Source organism: Ambystoma mexicanum, chromosome 7p (assembly GCF_040938575.1).
Source record: "Ambystoma mexicanum isolate Mex_15411 chromosome 7p, UKY_AmexF1_1, whole genome shotgun sequence".
In the NCBI taxonomy this organism is placed as follows: domain Eukaryota; kingdom Metazoa; phylum Chordata; class Amphibia; order Caudata; family Ambystomatidae; genus Ambystoma; species Ambystoma mexicanum.
Window position 1 is genome coordinate 725,738,310 of NC_090939.1, and position 18,172 is coordinate 725,756,481.

At 44.2% G+C, this 18,172-nt stretch overlaps 1 protein-coding gene across 7 annotated transcripts in view; it reads left to right on the forward strand.

Annotated features, from left to right (window-relative positions):
- The window catches only part of REPS2 (RALBP1 associated Eps domain containing 2), a 1,712,589-nt gene that overhangs the window by 555,793 nt on the left and 1,138,624 nt on the right, over positions 1–18,172 (forward strand). For all 7 annotated transcript variants that reach the window (XM_069636810.1, XM_069636815.1, XM_069636811.1 and 4 more), the window contains exon 4: positions 8,595–8,718. In XM_069636810.1, the coding sequence (XP_069492911.1) occupies positions 8,595–8,718 (124 nt within the window). The remainder of the gene's footprint in view (positions 1–8,594; positions 8,719–18,172) is intronic.

Consider the following 18,172-nt stretch of genomic DNA (forward strand, 5'->3'; position numbering starts at 1 on the left):
TTTAGGGGAATTACGGGCAGAAGTGCACTCAGCCCGCCAGGAGACTAATGCTCTCAGAAGGGAACTAATCCTATCCAAGGAAAGAACTGATGATCTGGCCAAAAGGTTATTGCAGGGCCAGGCAGAGCACACTCCTTTACCTGTTTCCGGAGATATTTCTACAACAATGGGTTCGAATAACCCAGTACAAATCAATCTACCTGGACACATGCCTTTGGCCCCGCCGGAACGTTTTGCGGGGGATCCCAAGAAATATGCCGTTTTTATGAACCAATGCCGTTTACACTTTTTATGCAGGCCCGGGGCCTTCCCCAACGACCAGACCAAAGTAGCCTTTGTACTATCTTACCTCAGTGGCTGTGCTGCCGATTGGTCTATTCCATTGGTAAATCAGGATGACCCCATTCTCCAGGATTTCCAGGGCTTCCAGGCCAGCATGGAAAGATTGTTCGCTCGACACTCGCAGGGACAGGCCCTTGACAACGAACTGCTATCCTTACGACAAGGTAATCAGGGTCTTTTGTCCTATATCGCTACCTTTAATAGACTAGTTGTGGAAACCGGATGGCCTGAAAATAAAAGGATCACATTGTTTCATCGAGGCCTGCGCGGAGAGCTTAAAGATGTTATAGCTCAGATAGTAGATCCACCGCAGGCCTGCGCAGACTACATAGACTTAGTGGTTCAACTTGATCACAGACTTCAAAATAGAAAAGCAGATCGGCTCAAGTATGAAACCAGAGTACCTATCAAGACCCACGTTAACTCCAAGATTACTGACGTTTCCGAACCTATGCAAATTGGCAGTGTTAAAGGACCATTAACGCAGAAGGAACGAGAGAGAAGGCGACAAATGCAACTTTGTCTGTATTGCGGAACTTCCGGTCACTTTCTTCAAAGTTGTCCAGTTAAACCACTCAAGAAGGTGGTTGGAGCCACTGATAACGAGTTATTGACACCTGGTTCGGGAAACGACCTAGCCCGACAAGCGTAGGGGACCGCTTGCCGAGCTTGAAAACAAACTCTTTGACCTCGCATTTTGTCATGCCAATGGTGCTTGTGAACCCAAACCAGCCTCAGCAGTTGCATGCTATAAAAGCATACATAGACAGTGGAGCTATTGGAAATTACATAGACCGTGAATTGGCTTCCAGGATTAAGCTTCCTCTCCGCCCGAAAGTAACCCAAGATGTAATTACTACAGTTGATGGAACCGAAATAGCCTCAGGGCCTGTAACGCATTCCACAGTTGAAATCACTCTGGTGGGTCAGGACGGACATCGGGAAGCAATCGTGTTTGATGTGATCAAGGCCCCACATTTTCAAGTACTTCTTGGAATCCCTTGGTTAGAAACACATAATCCGATAATAGACTGGCGAGCAAAGAAGATAACTTTTCCTGATTGTGAACCAACCTGTTACCCAAGGAATCCAGCTATGGGTCTAGCCTCTGTAACTTCCACCCCTGTACAGCTACCATCTGAATACCAAGAATTCCAAGACGTTTTTCAGAAAGAGCAGGCTAACACCTTACCTCCCCATCGATCTTACGATTGCCAAATCGACTTGGTACCCAATGCACAACTACCTTGTAGTAGGATTTATGCTCTTACTGAACCTGAGAACCTGCATTTGCGCCAGTATTTGGATCAATACCTGGCCAATGGTTTCATTCGCCCATCAAAGTCACCAGTCTCTTCCGCTTTGTTCTTCGTACCTAAAAAGGAAGGAGACCTTAGGGCCTGTATTGACTACCGCGCCCTAAATCAGATAACGATTAAGAATCGTTACCCTTTGCCCCTGATACCTGAGCTTATCGACCAAGTAAAAGATGCTCGTGTGTACACCAAGCTAGATCTCCGAGGAGCTTACCACCTGGTACGTGTAAAAGAGGGCGACGAGTGGAAGACTGCATTCCGCACCAAATTTGGGCTCTTCGAATATCAAGTAATGCCCTTCGGTTTGTGCAACGCACCTGCCGCCTTTCAGTACTTCATGAATGATGTTCTTCGGGAACTTATCGATGTTTGTGTCATCGTTTATATTGACGACATCCTGGTGTATTCCTCCTCAGAATCTAATCACAGAAACCATGTTAGGGCAGTTCTTGAGAAATTGCGCCAGCACAAATTATTTGCCAAGCTCGAAAAATGCGTTTTTCATACCACAGAAGTGGAGTTTCTCGGATTCATCCTGACACCTCAAGGAATCCGAATGGACTCGCGGAAAGTGGACGCCATTCTCAAATGACCATCTCCTAGCTCTGTGAAGGGAGTGCAAAGCATGCTTGGCTTTGCCAATTTCTATCGAAGGTTCATCCCGGAATTTTCTCGAACTGTTCAACCCATCACAGCTCTCCTAAAGAAAAACAAACGCTTTGAATGAACTCTTGAGGCTGAACAAGCCTTTCAGGACCTGAAAACCAAATTCACCTCTGCACCTGTATTGAAGCACCCGCGCCCAGATCTCCCTTACATCGTGGAAACCGATGCATCCAGTTCGGCCATGGGAGCTGTCCTGTCACAAAGAGACCCAGAAACTAACCAACTACACCCTGTAGCCTTTTGGTCCAGAAAATTCTCTCCACCTGAACTCAATTACGCAATTACCGACAAAGAACTACTGGCTATTAAATCAGCTTTCAAGGCTTGGCGTCACTATCTTCTCGGTGCAAGACACACCATCACCGTAATTACGGACCACAGAAATTTGCAGTATTTAAAGACGGCCAAAGCTCAATCTTCGCGACAACTCCGATGGGCTTTATTCTTTGCGGAATTTGATTTTGTAATTACCTATCGCCCTGGCTGCAAGAATGGTAAGGCAGATGCCTTATCCCGGATAGGCATGGAAGAACCCAATTCGAGTTTAGAACCTGTGCCAATCATACCGGAACAAAGAATTCTGGGCTTGACTTCATTGCAAACCATTGAGGACATCCAAGCTCAAGTAAAACAGCTTTTTGACTCTTCTGCCTTACTGGAATGGAGTCAAAAGGGTCCTCACTACACCGTTAAGGATGATTTACCCTACTTCCAAGAGCGGTTATTTCTGCCAAGTAAAGAATTGCAGGAACTTGTCATTACCCGTCATCATGAATCATTAATGGAAGGACACCCCGGTATCGCGAAAACAGAAGAAAAGATCAAACGCCACTTCTGGTGGCCTTTTTGGAGAAAAGACATAGTCATTTGTGTTGTCTTGCGGAATCTGTGCCCAAAATAAGAGTCAAAAGAAAAGGCCAGCCGGCCTACTTCAACCTTTGGACATTCCACCAGCACCTTGGCACACCTTGTCAATGGACTTTATAACTGACCTGCCTCCTTGTGGTGGTTACAACACGATTCTCGTAATAGTGGATCTATTCTCCAAAATGGCCCATTTTATCCCTTTAAAAGGATTGCCGTCAGTTTCCACCTTGGCCAAGGAATTTATGGAAAATATAGTGCGGTTACATGGTTTCCCTTCCATATTAGTCTCAGACCGTGGAAGTCAATTTATCTCACACTTTTGGAAGAAATGTTGCCAACTAGCACAAATAGACGTGCGGTTATCCACCAGCCACCACCCCCAGAACGACAGACAAACCGAGAGAACCAATCAGACTCTCGAGCAATATCTGCGGTGCATGTTACACCAATCCGAGTTGAATTGGAAGGACATCCTTTGGATTGCAGAATATGCATACAACAATTCAGTGCATTCTGGAACCGGACAGACTCCTTTTTATACCCTGTATGGTCACCATCCTCGGACCTCTGACCTAGATCCACCTCTGACCCTGGAGATGCCTGCAGTAAATCACCTACATTCCACAATAACCCAAGCCTTCAAAGAAGCTACAACCCACTTACAGCAAGCCAAGAAAAAGTATAAAGAAAACGCTGATTTGCACCGAAGTAAAACTCCTCCTTACCAAGTAGGAGATCAGGTATGGCTAGCAACTAAACATCTACCCCTCAAGGGTCAGCAAACGTTTAATCCCAGATTCATCGGGCCTTTCCCCATCAAAGCTATTATCAACCCAGTGGCCTTTAAACTCGATTTACCATCCAACATGCGGATTCATCCCGTTTTTCACGCATCTCTTCTAAAACCAGTACAACCTGGAACCAGACTGTCTGAGCCCCCAGGCCCTGTCCAAATTGATGGAGAATTAGAATTCGAAGTGAAAGACATTTTAGATTCCAAGATAGTTAAGTCAAAACTCTTCTATCTTGTTGATTGGAAAGGATATGGACCTCAGGAAAGATCTTGGGAACCCAGTAACTATGTTCACGCACCACGATTAATTCAAAGATTCCATCGAAGATTCCCGCACAAACCAAAACCCCCGGAGGAAAAGACCTTGGGAGGGGCCTTGAGGGGGGGGGTACTGTCATGATGCCTACCTCTAAGGTGCCAGGCCGGGCCCAGCAACCCCAGAGGCAGACATCATTTTCCCCAGGGAAGTCTCAGCGGGCCCAAGTCGGGGCCCTTTGGACTCAGTCCTGGCGCCTTAGGTGCCAGGCTCATAGCGGACCCCAGTCCTGGCGCCTTAGGCGCCAGGCTCATAGAAGAGGTTATGTGTTTAAGTGCTTGGGTGCACACTTACCTGATGCAGACCTTGCTGCTTCATCCAGGCCCTCTTGAGGCCTGAATGGGACTACTTAACCTGTAGGACTACTTCACCACCCGGGTGTGGTCGGGGAAGGATACATACCTGAGTCGTGGAAGGATACATACCAGGAACTTCTTCCAAGGCTATTTAAACCCCACCCGAACAGCCACACATGCTTCGCGTTGTTCTGCACCTAGCAGCTGGACGCTCACCGTGTCAGCTCCTGCATCCTGACTTCAGCCACGCCTGCCAGCACCCTGGAACACCTGCAAGGGGAGAAAGGAAGAGAATAGGAGAAGAAAAGCCCTTACCTGCTAAATCTGCATCCCGGAGTCATTTCTCCAACGGCCCTGAAAAGGAAGACATCATTTTAAAGGCATTTCGTTTCGATCGCTGCAGCGCTGCATTTTACTCACCTTTGCAAGGCGCTTCCATCTTCAGCAGCGATCTTCCGGATTCAGCTACGCCCCGGCGCCTAGAGGAAAAAAGACTAGAACAAAGGTGAGAGGGAGAAAAGGAATAAGGAAAGCTCAGTTTCCTTTTAAGTCTTACCTGTTGGATTATTCCCACTGCATTTCGGGTCCTGCCGCTTCCTGGCATCTCCGGACCCCGGCCCCTATGGGGAAAAAAAGACAAAGACATTGAATGAGCGAATGCAAAGACATTACCTGAGCGCTCATCCAGAACTGTTTCACTTTGGGTCGGCGCCATATCTCCGGCACTCCGAACCCCGGCCCCTAAGTGGAAAAAGACATAAGCATTAGCGCTTGCTGCAATTAGACAACGAACATTATTATTAAGCTTGAACTTTTGAACAGAACTTTTACAGCGCCTTACCTGAACAGTCAAGCTTACCTGAACTCCCATCAATCCTCAATCCAGTGAAGTAACTGGGTTTCAACGCGCCCCTGCATCAGAAGCAGGATGGAGAGCTCATCCTTACAAACCCTAAGGTGAGGCTTCACGGGGAATCGTGGAGGAGGTATCGTGGAGGGTTGGAAGGGAGAGGGAGGCTTGAGCATTGTTCCACAGTTGGTAATACTCCCTTTTCACGCACAGGAGGGTATCCAACGAGCCAGGGAAGCCAGAATAGAGGGGCCCTTCCTGTCCATCTTCAGAGTTCTGCGCCTTCGACGCCGCGCCTCCGTGGGAACCAGGTGAGCGTTACATTCCAGGCAACTCTGGAAACACGTTTGGGACCTTAAACAGAGTTAACCTTTGCTATAGGTGATGCACACAAGAGCACATACTAAAGGGCACATTCATAGCACTGGCTATGCATTAGCAGATGCATATGCCAAAGAGCACACAGTGAGAAAAATTATAGCAGCCATAATTCGCCCAGCAACGGCAATAGATGAGGAAATAAAAGAAGCTTGTTTGGGTATTATGCCCAGGCCGAAAGGTTTCCCAAGTAATTACATTTATGACGTTGACAATAATAAAGCAGGAATCGCAATTCCTATAAAAGAAGGGGGGCCTATTAAAAGATTAATCCCTAATAGAGCAGACAAGCTAGTAGCAGCCAAACATGCCAGACTTGCATCTACCCATTTTGGGGTTACTGCACAGCTGCTCCTTCACAGGCATTGGGGGCCAGGATTAAGGCAACCAGTTAAAGTGTACACAGCAAACTGGGACACATGTCTGAAGACAACTGTGGACCACAGCAAAAAACCTAAAGAGGTTCCTTTAAGAAAGGCAAATTTGCCTTTTGGGATTCAATATCTGGATCCTATAGGCCCACTACCAGCAATAAATAAGTATAAATATATTCCACTAAGAGTGAATTATTGCACTAGGTTCACCTGGATGATTCCTCAAAAGAGAGTAGACTGCAAATCAGTCATACAGGCACTCCGGGGTGTAGTAGCCATGAGAGTAACTCAAACGCTCCATGCCGATAATGGTCCAGCTTTCGCAGGGCGGGCCCTGAGAAAGACATTAGAGGCTTGGGGATCAGAGCTGCACTTTTCTAAACCCGTATTATCCAGAGATTAAATGGGCTCATACGAAGGGCAAACCACTCATTCATTTTGTGCCTGACCATGCCTGTCTTTTAGCGCTGATACACAGCCTAGCTTGTGTTTTGACATGAATGACGGATAACCAGGGGTCTGTTTTCACAGACTCAAAGGAGGAGGAGATGAGAAGCTTGTCACGCCTAATCATAGGCAATCAAGTCAGGGTGGTAATAGCTATAATCCTCTCACTGGTTGTCTTTCCTGAGAGGCAATGGTGTCTTGGTCTTGATTAAAGGCCTTTGCTTCTTCATTCTACCCCTTTATCTTGGTCCAAAGGCCGTTTCTGCCTGGACATTCCTAACAGTTCTGGCATTATCTCCCAAATACAATATCACATTCTCCTTTTTCCTACTTAGCTAATTTGACAATAACACACATTTTGTAGATGATTTATGGGCATGGATTGGGGATTTGTAAATATAATTAATAATGTATTTATGCTATTTAAGAAAGGAATGTAGCACATTAATTAAGCGTTTAAACCCGATCCGGCGGGCCACAGTGAAGTAAGGGTGCTTAACAAGGGATCCCAAGTTGATAACATCTGATCTGGCACACTGGAGAGGGTGTTAACACTATTAGCACACCGGGGGGCTGAGAGCAGTGTATTTTTTTTTAATGAACGAGATGCTGCGTGACGTCCCGTACATTCAAACAAAATACTGCCCTAAGATGGCTGCCACATAGATGGGAGGCAGGGCCCCTCTTCCATTTCTGTGGCAGCATGGAGGGAGTGCATGGTAGTAGCAGATGCAGCGGTCGCCCAGCCACTGCTGCCGAAACAAAAGGTAAGTGTGGGGTGGAGGAGGGGGGGATGGGGAGTAGAGGAAGTAAATGGAAACAAATAATAAGAGATACGAGGGTGAGGGGCAAGATTGCAGTGCGGGGGAAGCAGCCAGCAGGATGCTCGAAACGAAGGCTGAGATTAGCAGTTTCAGCCCACGTTCCGAGCACCCTGATTGTTTGTCTCCCCCGCCCCGGGTGCTAATAGTACATCTAGACCGGGACATGTTCTGCAAACTTATTAAGCTGATATTACATTTTATGTTTTGTGATTATTTCTAATATAATAAAAAATAAAATAAAATCACTACCACAACCTCGAGAATATTTAGAAAAATATTTGTGCATTATCTCGTTATGCTAGTCCGTATTTGTAGGGCCAAAATGGCATGGGGCACATTCCACAATCTGAAATGACCAGCTCCAAAATTCCAAGGGATACGTAACTCACTACTTTGATTAAAATCCTTGCCTTTTACTCTGCCTCTTTCATGCTGTATTATGTGAGGCATTTTGCAATGTTTTGAAAATATAATTAATATGTCACAATTTATTTAGTATTGGGCATAGAGATAGTATCAACAGTTGCATGAATCCTTGCGTGCTGAATCCAGTCATCATTCTGCATTCCTAAAAATACTCTAAATTAACGGATACAAATAAATAAATAGAAGGGCATCTTGGCTAATTTCCTATGTCTCTTCTTTTGTTCCCCCTTCTTAGAGAGGGGGCAGGGGATTGCAGAAGGTAAGGTACACTTGCCTGGAATGGAATCTAGAAACCTAGTACAAGTAACAGTGATAACAGTCTATTAAACCAGTTCCCTAGAATCATGATTCCTCATGAGGGGGGATTTATTTACTCTTTCCCAGTGATGTCAAGTCCAAGTGTTCTGATCGCTTTTCATATCACTAGAAATGGGATTTGGAGTACCCCGCTGTGTTAATTATCTATAGCTTGTATTGAATTTTAAATTCAAGATCTACCTTTGGTTAGAATCGGTCAGCCGTGTGAATTGTGAGGTACCATAATTTTTCTAAAGCGGGGCACATCTATGTGACATTTGATGTTACTAAGCTGAATAAGTATTTATTCCTGTCATTGACTGTGTTTGCTTTCCCCACCAGTTACATTTTGCTCCAAACATATCTGAATGTATCTTATTCCTTTTTGTTTTCTTCTGGCAGGAATCAGAGTCTCCCCCCTTGTCTCCGATCAGCTCGCCACCTCCATCTCCAACTGGTTATCCAAGGACGCGCCCCACCTATGGATATAGCAAGCCCTGGAGCACCATAGAGCAACACCAGGCAGGTAAAGGAAATAGCTACTTTAGCATGCGTGTCACAGCGAGAAAAGTAATCGGTTTCCCGAATTTAATGTGACATGGAACAACTATTTGTACATTGAAGAGCAATTTTCTAGAGTGCAGTAGAGTAGATTTCAAGTAGCTTAGAAGACAACTTTGCTGCCAAAACAAAGCAACATGTTGAACTAACTATAATCATTGCTTAGCACCAGGCCTTTTTAGCAGACCTACCCCTATTCCTAAAGATTGAATTAATCAAAGTAATGGTAAACTTTATTAGGTGTATGCATTGATTCAACAACTGCAAACAAATTTGGCATGCAGACGATTTGAGAATGTAACACAGCAAGAGCATGTGATTAGGATGAAACAACTTACTCGAAGGTACAAGCCAAAGTCTACAGTGCTTATTTTCTAGTCTTTATCCTTGATCTGCAAATTTGAAAGGTGAGCTGTAGAGTTTGGGAGTCTGCCCTCTTCATGTAATGCGCTTGATCTATTATTATTCAAATGCAACAGGTGAAATCTGCACCTGGCACAACAGCTGCCTTCACAGTGCAATATGTATCCAGTGTAGGTGCAAACATTGTGAAACGTCTTTGCCCTTTATAACTGTGGTAAGAAGAATTCTGATTAATTCAGAAAACGTTTAAAGGAGGAGTAAATGTTGCTGGTGGGGTAAATGGAGTAAATGTTGGAGCAAATGTTGCTGTGGGAGAGTAAAGCAGGGTTAATGGCTAGAGCGTGGTTGAAAACTACGTTAATGAGATCTGCATATAGTCAGCTAATGAAGGTTCACTGATGGGGAGCGGCGGGCCATCACATAGACGATATGTGGTGTTCAAGAACATTGTTGGTAAACTGGAGAGAAAGAAGCAAAGGTTGTTTCTTAGGAGGCAAGCAGTTTCCCAGCACAGAGTAGCAATAGTGATTGTACAGAATATGATGGATGTGGCTCGCAGAGCCGAATGCCTTGTAGGTAAGCTTTAGGATGTGTATGTTGCAATATCCAAACCATGAACTCTAATTTCCACTTCTTGCCCAACTCTCTGACAAATCGCATCGACTGATTCCCAGCTGCTCTCATTAAAACGGCATTTGGCCATATGAGATGCAACAGGCAAGGGGAAGCCAAGACGCTGAAGGGTGGATAAAATGTCAACCATCAATGATGAACAGATAATGCCAGGTAAGGACGTAGACTAAGAGGCCTGTATTGAATGGGCTTCCTATGATCTGTTATGGCCAAACAGAAATCCTAGTCATCAGCCAATGAAATATCTCAGCCATCGGATGCAACTGCCTGCACAAGCCCATGGGACCTCTCCCACCCACACCGAAACAATAGATCTGTATTATGAAATGCCACCATCTCCTACATACCAAGCCAACATTCTAGCTTTAAATGTCTTCTTGGAGCTAGACCTTTTGTGGATATCCCCCCTTAATGATTCTTCCTCAGCAGATTGCTCTAGTTTTTTATTGTGATGTTCTGGCTGGACAACTGTAACTGCATCCCCCACAAAGCTACCAGCCCTTGGAACACTCAAATAGCCAGTGTAAAAAACGATGCAGCTTAGCTTCTCTACCGCCACATGACCCCTCCATGAAAGCTTTGCACCAGCTTTGGTGAAAGGAATGGTTAGAATGTAAAGTCCTTTGCATTGTGCATGATGCTACGAAGGACTTGCACCTTGTTTTCTCACCACCACTCAAAGATGTGCTTGAGCGAATGCAGAATGTGGTTTTCACGACAGTGGGTGAGTATCAGTTGATAAGCTTTCGAAGTGAGTTTTGGAAGAAGTGGAAACGTGAAATATCGGAACACCACTGAATGTTTCAGATTGAAATAACTAGCCTACTAAATGCGCCTATACTCGATTGTCACCAAAAACTAAACAACTGCCATCTAAATTGTTTCCTTTGCAAAACAAAGAGGTTGACATCCTCAGTTTCTTGGTACCTCCCCTTTATGGGTACTAGATAGGCTTGCAGATAAGTGAAGGAAATTTCTTACACTTAAAGGGCGTTGTGAGAGCTATAGCCCACCCTTTAAATAGTCTGTGTACCTCCCCAAAACCACGAATAATTAATTCAGTAGGTCTTTCGGCCCTTGTATGTTTCGCACACCCATAAATAATCACATTTGAAGGCTTCAGTACTGGAATGAGAGCAGACTGGATAGGTTTCTACAGCAGTCTTCTGGGTGCACTTTGCCTCGGGTGAACATACAGAGTAGCCAAGAGTTTGACTCTGGTGGGTACCACCGACTAGGGAATAGCACTACATACCAGTTTCCCACATTGACCATATTCACATAAGGACTTAGTCCAACATTGGCGTAGTACTAGGAGGCAATCGAAGTACAACAGGACAAGATATTTATTTTGGACCACTTCCATATAGCAGGCAACCTTGAGTTACCCCAGGAATGAACAGCCCTCAATTAAGATATCTGAGGCCACCTTTTAATAGTACTGAAACTGGTTAATCAGTTCAGGTCACACATAGTGGAGTACTTTGGAATTAGTGGAAATAATGCAGCTCAAATGGGAGCATATGGGAGGCTTTCATAGAGGAAACCTATTCACTTCAATAGTACAAAACAGGTAGAAAAGGGCACAAGACTCCTAGCTGATAAAGATCAACTGTGAGTATTACCTTAGGGGGCCAGGTTTATGGGGGATCTGGAAATGTACGCCATCTCCCTTTTGACAACTTTTTTGAATAAAAATGTTATAGATGATATGAGCAACCCATAACAGAGACTATTCTATCTCTCGCCTAGACCCTGAATTTTGATTTGAGAAAATTTACAGAGGATATTTAATGATATCCAAACCTGGAATATTCGTAGTGAAGATTTAGGCATGGTAAGAGCATTTCTACTATAGGTTGCACACGTGACAGCAACTATTAATTAAAGATTCAGATATTATTATATAATTTAATTCTAATAGAGCTTTCATTGTGCATATTTCTTTTATAGTATTCTCAAAGAGCATAATGGATCCCCAGTGAATAATAATACCTCAGTATCAACCTTGTGAACAGAAAAAATCAAATAACCACTAAGACAAGTTTGAAGCTACTGCCTTGAGAAAGATCACTTGTTGAAACATGTTTTAGCAGGCTAAAATACCGGCAGGAGAATTTTGGCCAGTTAAATGTCAGCAGGAGAACTTTCATGAATATTCTTAAGAGAGCTTCCCTCTTATGTTTTGGGAGAAAAGAATACAATGATTATGACTCCAAAAAAGACATGTGATATAATTAACAAGATAATCAACAATTTATGTATTTGCATAACATCTCTGTATATATAAAGCAGAAAATCTGTTATTTTGTTCTATATACAATTCCACACTGTTCCACCAATATGCACCAAATTTTGCATAGCTACCTTTTGAGACCCTCCGAACATTACTAGCTACATGACATTTGGACACCCCACCCGTTTCCCCGGATTTCAGTCCCTTCACACGAGCCAGTTTCCTGAAATTGGCGAAACATCAATGTAGTCGCAGAAGGATTGGAAACAATGCTCATTTAAGTGTTTCGACGCGTGGAACACAACTTTGAAGACCACATTTCAAGGCCCTAGGACGCACTGTATCCACGATATTTGCACCACAATGCACTGCAACCCACTGCCACGCGCCAGGGTGAGACGACAGGTGGAGATAACGCACAGAAGGTTCCAGTATGCTGCAGCATGCTAACTCTCACCTCCCGTCCACGTCTGCTCTGTGGTATATCAGCCAGCCACACGCGCCCAGTCTCAGTGCAGTTTACTTCTGTGTGCAAAGCACATCAAGCGATAAGCGACACAGAACAGCACCCACAGGATCATTGATTTTCAACATTTGATGAGTGTTATTATTTCTGTCTTCAGAACACGTGTGGAGTACAGGTTATTTTTGCTAGTTGTATGTATGTTTTTTATACTTCTGTCCTAGAATTAGGTAGTTACACAAAACACATATCTGGAGTTAGCAACCCAACAACTGTATTTTTACAAAAGTGTAGATTCTTTAAATGACTGTATTCATCACACTTTCTGCGCACATTGTATACAAATTAAGAAGCACTCTAAAAAGAGACATTCTACATATACAATTGAATTTGCACTTGCATCTGATATGTGACTGACTTTTTATAGCCAGGGATTACGCTGTTTTGGGAGACCAAGCGCTATAGTACTCATTGTCAAATGTTATTCTTTGTGACAGATGGCAGGGTGTCTAGTAGCTAAAGAGCAGCTTACTAGCTTTCACAAAATGTAGATCCATTCATATAAATGTACAACACTTCCTGGTGTGAGTCAACTTAGTTTCTGCCAACTTATATTCAATTTAAATAGGATGTTGCAGCAAACAAAAAGTTGCTCTCATAGAGGAAATGTCTTATTGAAAGAAATATTGCCAAGGAATTGCATAGTTGTTTTTCTGTCTGCCTTTTTAAGACAGAATGTTATGAGCGCAGTCAATAACAACAGTTATTGACTGCACTCCATACATTTTGATTGACTGAGAGGAGGTCAATAACAATCTCCATGTGCCAATATCAAATATGAAACTGGGTGTTTAATAAAAAAAAAATAAGATCAGGGAACTCTAGTAAAGAAACAGAATGTACACATTGATAAGGCATTTTTTCTCATAAAATTGACTAATAGCATTTAATGAGAGAGCCAGCACAGGCTCCCGCCGAGGACGACTGCCTCTGCACACCGCGCCCAAACTCTTAAGGTCACGCTTGCACCGCTCCAGACCTCTACATTGCTTGCTTCACCGCATGGATCCTCCTTCCCAGGATCAGGACTACAGCCTCCCCACTCCATCTTCTCCTCCCAAGGGAGCTTTATCCTGCCTTCACGATTGTTTCACCTACCCTGGGACAATCCAGAGGATACCCGCCCACCCTGGGCCCTCCTCCCGCACCAGGCAGTGACCTCACCACTGCCTGCAGTCCACACCTGGACTTCCACTTGACTACCTGCTGCGCTTCCACCTTTTCTGAGCCAGCCTCGTGTGGAGCTCCCAGCTAGAGAGACCTGACTTTTATGCCCCTAGAAGAAGGCTCCCACCACCTCTGAGCTGAAACGTCCGCAGCCACCGGGCCCACCACTCTGGGTGACGACCAAGACTGCACTTACATCTCTACCATAAGACCTAGACGTAGACCTATCATGAGGTCATACTTCTACCGGGCATAGGTGTACCTCGACCGAGGTCCCCTTGGGATCATTGCATCAATTCATATGGTTCTTTCACCACTTGTCATTTAACTAATGTTAACTTATTGATGAGTTGTGTTCTACAGTTGTATGTTAATTCTCAATGCTCAAAAAAACCTTTATTGTTTCAGTATCACATTATGGGCACAATTGTTTGAATGTCATTTTGCTTTAAATAAGTCAAATAACAGCTAAATAATAAAAAGCTGTGTGATTGTAACAGAATGATTACGTGTATTTTCAGGTTTCCTGCCAATGGGACAAATGTTTTATGTTTGTTTGTTTGTTTATTTATTTATACTGAGCACCAGACCCAAAGGTATTAGGGCGCAAAAAAAGCAAAAAAGGGTTGTTCAGCTTAGGTTACATTGCTGTGCGTTACAATACAAAACATTAATAACAGTACAGGCAAATATCATACGAGTAGGCAAGAGGTAGCTAGAGACAGCGGACAACAATTGTATACAGTAACAGTGGTAAGGGGTCAGATCTCATGTTCCTTAATCTAGCGGATAAGGTTGGATCTAAAGCATGGGTAAGACATATCTTCCCTTAAGGAGGGTGGGAGTGAATTCCAATTTTGGGCAGCTTTGACTGGGAAGCTGTTACCCCCTGTCTTCGAGCATTTGAATCTGGGTACTCGAAGTAGGTTGGCAGTGGCTGTTCTGGAGGGGCGGATGGTAGACTGTCGTTGGAATCTAGTAGTGAGGTACTGTGGGGCGGCCATGTGTAAGCATTTATGAGTCAAGGAGGCTGATTTGAGTAAAATGTTGTCTTTAGTGGACAACCAATTGTTGTATCTCCTGAAGTCGGATATGTGGGCTTTCTTAGGAATGTTGAGAGCTGCTCTCAGAGAATTATTTTGTAGGATCTGAATCTTGTTGGTAATGTATTTATTGCATCCTACATAAAGGGCATTACAATAGTCCAATTTGGATAATACCAGGGCTCTTGCTAGCGTAATACAATTGGTGGGTGTGAGGAAAGGTCTAGCTGCTCTGATTAACTTACAAGTGTAAGCGGTCGCCGAAGCCATGGAGTTAACTTGTTTTTTGAAGTTGAGGGTAGAATCTAAGTAGAAACCAAGAGTTTTGACTTCCTTAGCTACTGTGATGTTGTTGTTATCTATGATGAAGTTGGAGTAGAGATGGCCCAATTTGTTGAGATTTGCCGAAGTGCCAACTATAAGGAGTTCCGTTTTGTCATCATTCAGGCATAGTCCATGAGAGGCCATCCATACCTGGATGATGAGATACACTCTGTTCACGAAGGCCAAATCTTTGTCATAATCTCCCGTCAACGGGATGAGGATCTGTGTATCATCCGCATAGTTAGTATAGGTGATACCCAGGCCATCTAGATCATCAAAAAGGGGCTTTGTGAAAATGTTGTACAGAGTGGGTGAAACGCATGAGCCCTGGGGCACACCGCAAGTGATGGGTATGGGGTCCGCAGCTGCTGATGGTGCGTAGACCCGCATGGTTCTATTATCTAAGAAGGATTGAATCCATCCTATGGCTTCTTGTGAGAAATGGGTGGCAGAGTCCAAGTGGTGGCAGAGAGTTTTGTGGTCGACCAAGTCAAATGCCACTTAGAGGTCGAGCAACAGTAGTTATGCTGTATTGCCGTTGTCTCTCAGGGTGTCTATTTGTGCCTTAAGGTCAATCAGTGCAGTTTCTGTTCCGTGTTGCGGTATGAAACCTGACTAGCGTACTCCTAGGGGGTGGTTACATTCCAAGTATTGTTGGATTTGGAGGTACGCCACCTTGTCGAGGATTTTGAGCAGGAACGGTACTGTCATAATGGGACGGTAGTTTGTGGGAATGGATGGGTCAAGTGTTGTTTTTTTTAGGAGTGGGAGTACCCACGATTGTTTCAGGTTGTTGGGAATGGTACCAAGCTTAGTTATGAATGGCGAGAGGTCCCGAGCGGCATCCTTTATGATTTGCGCGGGGCAGGGGTCGCCATGACAGTTAGACGGTTTGAGAGTTAGGATGACTTTTTCAACTTCTAGAATGGATACTTTCTTGAAGGTAAAGAGGGGTTTGGGTAGTTCAGAAGGAGGAGAGGTGAGGTGATCGGAGACGCAGGGGCGGTGGTGGTGTTGGAATTGGAGGCGAGTTGGAGGGACTCTTTTTTTGTTATTAAGTTTGGCTAGTGCGCTCTGAATGCTGCTGCACCATGTTTTGTCTTTATGGCAGGTGTCTGGGGTTTGGATAGGTGTTTCCAATTCTTTAAGAATTGTTAACAATTCTTTAGTATTGGAATTAGCTTGGGTAATACGCAAATTATAGGATTCTTGTTTGGCAGAGATTATTTATTTTTTGTACAAGAAGGCTAGTCTTGTGAGGTTGTTTTTATTGGTAACTGAAGGGTCTAGTCTCCATTTTTGTTCGCATTTCCGTTTCTCTAATCTGATAGCTTTTAGGTGAGGAGAGAACCAAGTGTTAATGTGTTTTTTCTGTTTGCATTTTCTAGTTTTCAGGGGTGCTATGGTGTCTAGGGCAGAGAGCATTACTATGTTGTACTCTTCGACCAGAGTATGTGGGTCTGTAGAGGTAGGAAGAGAGTTCAGAGTAGGAAGGATCAGAGGAATGAGTTTGTTGGCTGTGATGTTGTTATTATTCCTAATGGGAATAGCAGGGGCTATGCTAACGATCTGATGGGGGGGGGGGATGTGGCTTCGATGGAGAAGGAGATCAGGTGGTGGTCAGACCAAGGCAAAGGAGTTATGACAGTGACGGATGTTTGGCAGTGGTGTTGCGCAACCCAGTCAAGGGTTCTACCTTTAATGTGAGTGGCGCCTTTTACCTTTTGGGTGAATCCTAGTTCCTCAATGGAGTCATTAATCTGTGTAGCATTGGGATCTAGGGGGTCTTTATGACCAAGATTAAAGTCTCCAAGGAGGAGGCATGGTGAAGCATTTTTAAGGTTATCTGATAGGATGTTAGAAAGATCTTCTTCAAAGGATCCTTGGGGCCTGGCGGTATGTAGATTAGGTGGATAGAGATGGTTTGCGTTTTTGAGATGGTTAGCTCAGCGGTCAGTAGTTTGCATGAGTCTACATTTAGAGGAGAAGCCAGTCTCAGTACTAGGTTAGTTTTGGCAATTACAGCTAGGCCACCGCCTCGGGAGGTGGTGCGGTCTATTCTTAGAAGGGTATATTCCTCTGGAATAGCTAACATAATAGCTGGGCCGGCTGCTCAATGGAGCCAAGATTCCGTGATAGCAAGGAAGTCCATGTTTTCAGTAGAAATTAGGTCAGCTATTTCTGTGGCATGTGCCACAAGAGACCGGACATTTATTAGGGCTCCTCTTATACCGGGCTGAGTCGTCTCGGTAGGTGGTGGCACAGTGTTGTGGTGGGGTCCAGGATAAATGGGGTCTCGACACAGTCGTCTACTAAGCTGGAGAGGGTGTTGAGTATTAGAAGATTTAAAAGAGGAGGTTTTGGTGTTAGGCTGCATGCTTTTAGGACTTCTAGAAGGGTTATTAGAAAGGAGGTTTAGGGATTTGGCTGGGGGTTCATACATTTTGGGAAGTCTGGCACAAAGTTTAAGATTTCTTTCTAAGAGATTACATGGTCTGGTGGTCACGTCCTTTAGGTTATTGGGACCATTAGGCAGTGTGACAGATACCGGTAAGGGTACGTGTGATGCATGTTGATGTCGATTATAGTAAGTAGGTGTAGGTTTAGTGCCCCAATGCCATTTTTTTCACAAGGGTTTGAATATATCTGCATTTAATGATTGCATAGATTTGAATTATAGAGTTTCAGTAATAGCATTCAATCATCAGCTATTGCGAGAGGTCTGGAAACCTAAAACAAGCTGCTAGTGGATGTGACCAAACCTAGACCAGCTTGGAGAGCCAGACACTGGCCCAGCATTATAAAAGGGGCTAGAAAACTTCAGTTAGAGGTGAAGATTTGTCGAAAGCAGAACTGCTTTTATCTGCTCCCTCGATACACGGGGGAGACTACCATTTCTAAGCATGTAGCATATTTACTATAATTGATGCAGTAATTAATTTGGCAAGGTATGCCAGATGTCCTACCTCCGGAGCTGGTGATATATTAAGAGCACCAAAGGACAGGTCCTACCCACCAAACCACTTACTAAATGGAAGGTCGAAGGACAGGGCACTTCCCAGGAAGAACCCAAGAAGAACCACCCAGGGATGAGAGTAAAATATTGTCTGCCTGAAAAGCACCCTGAACG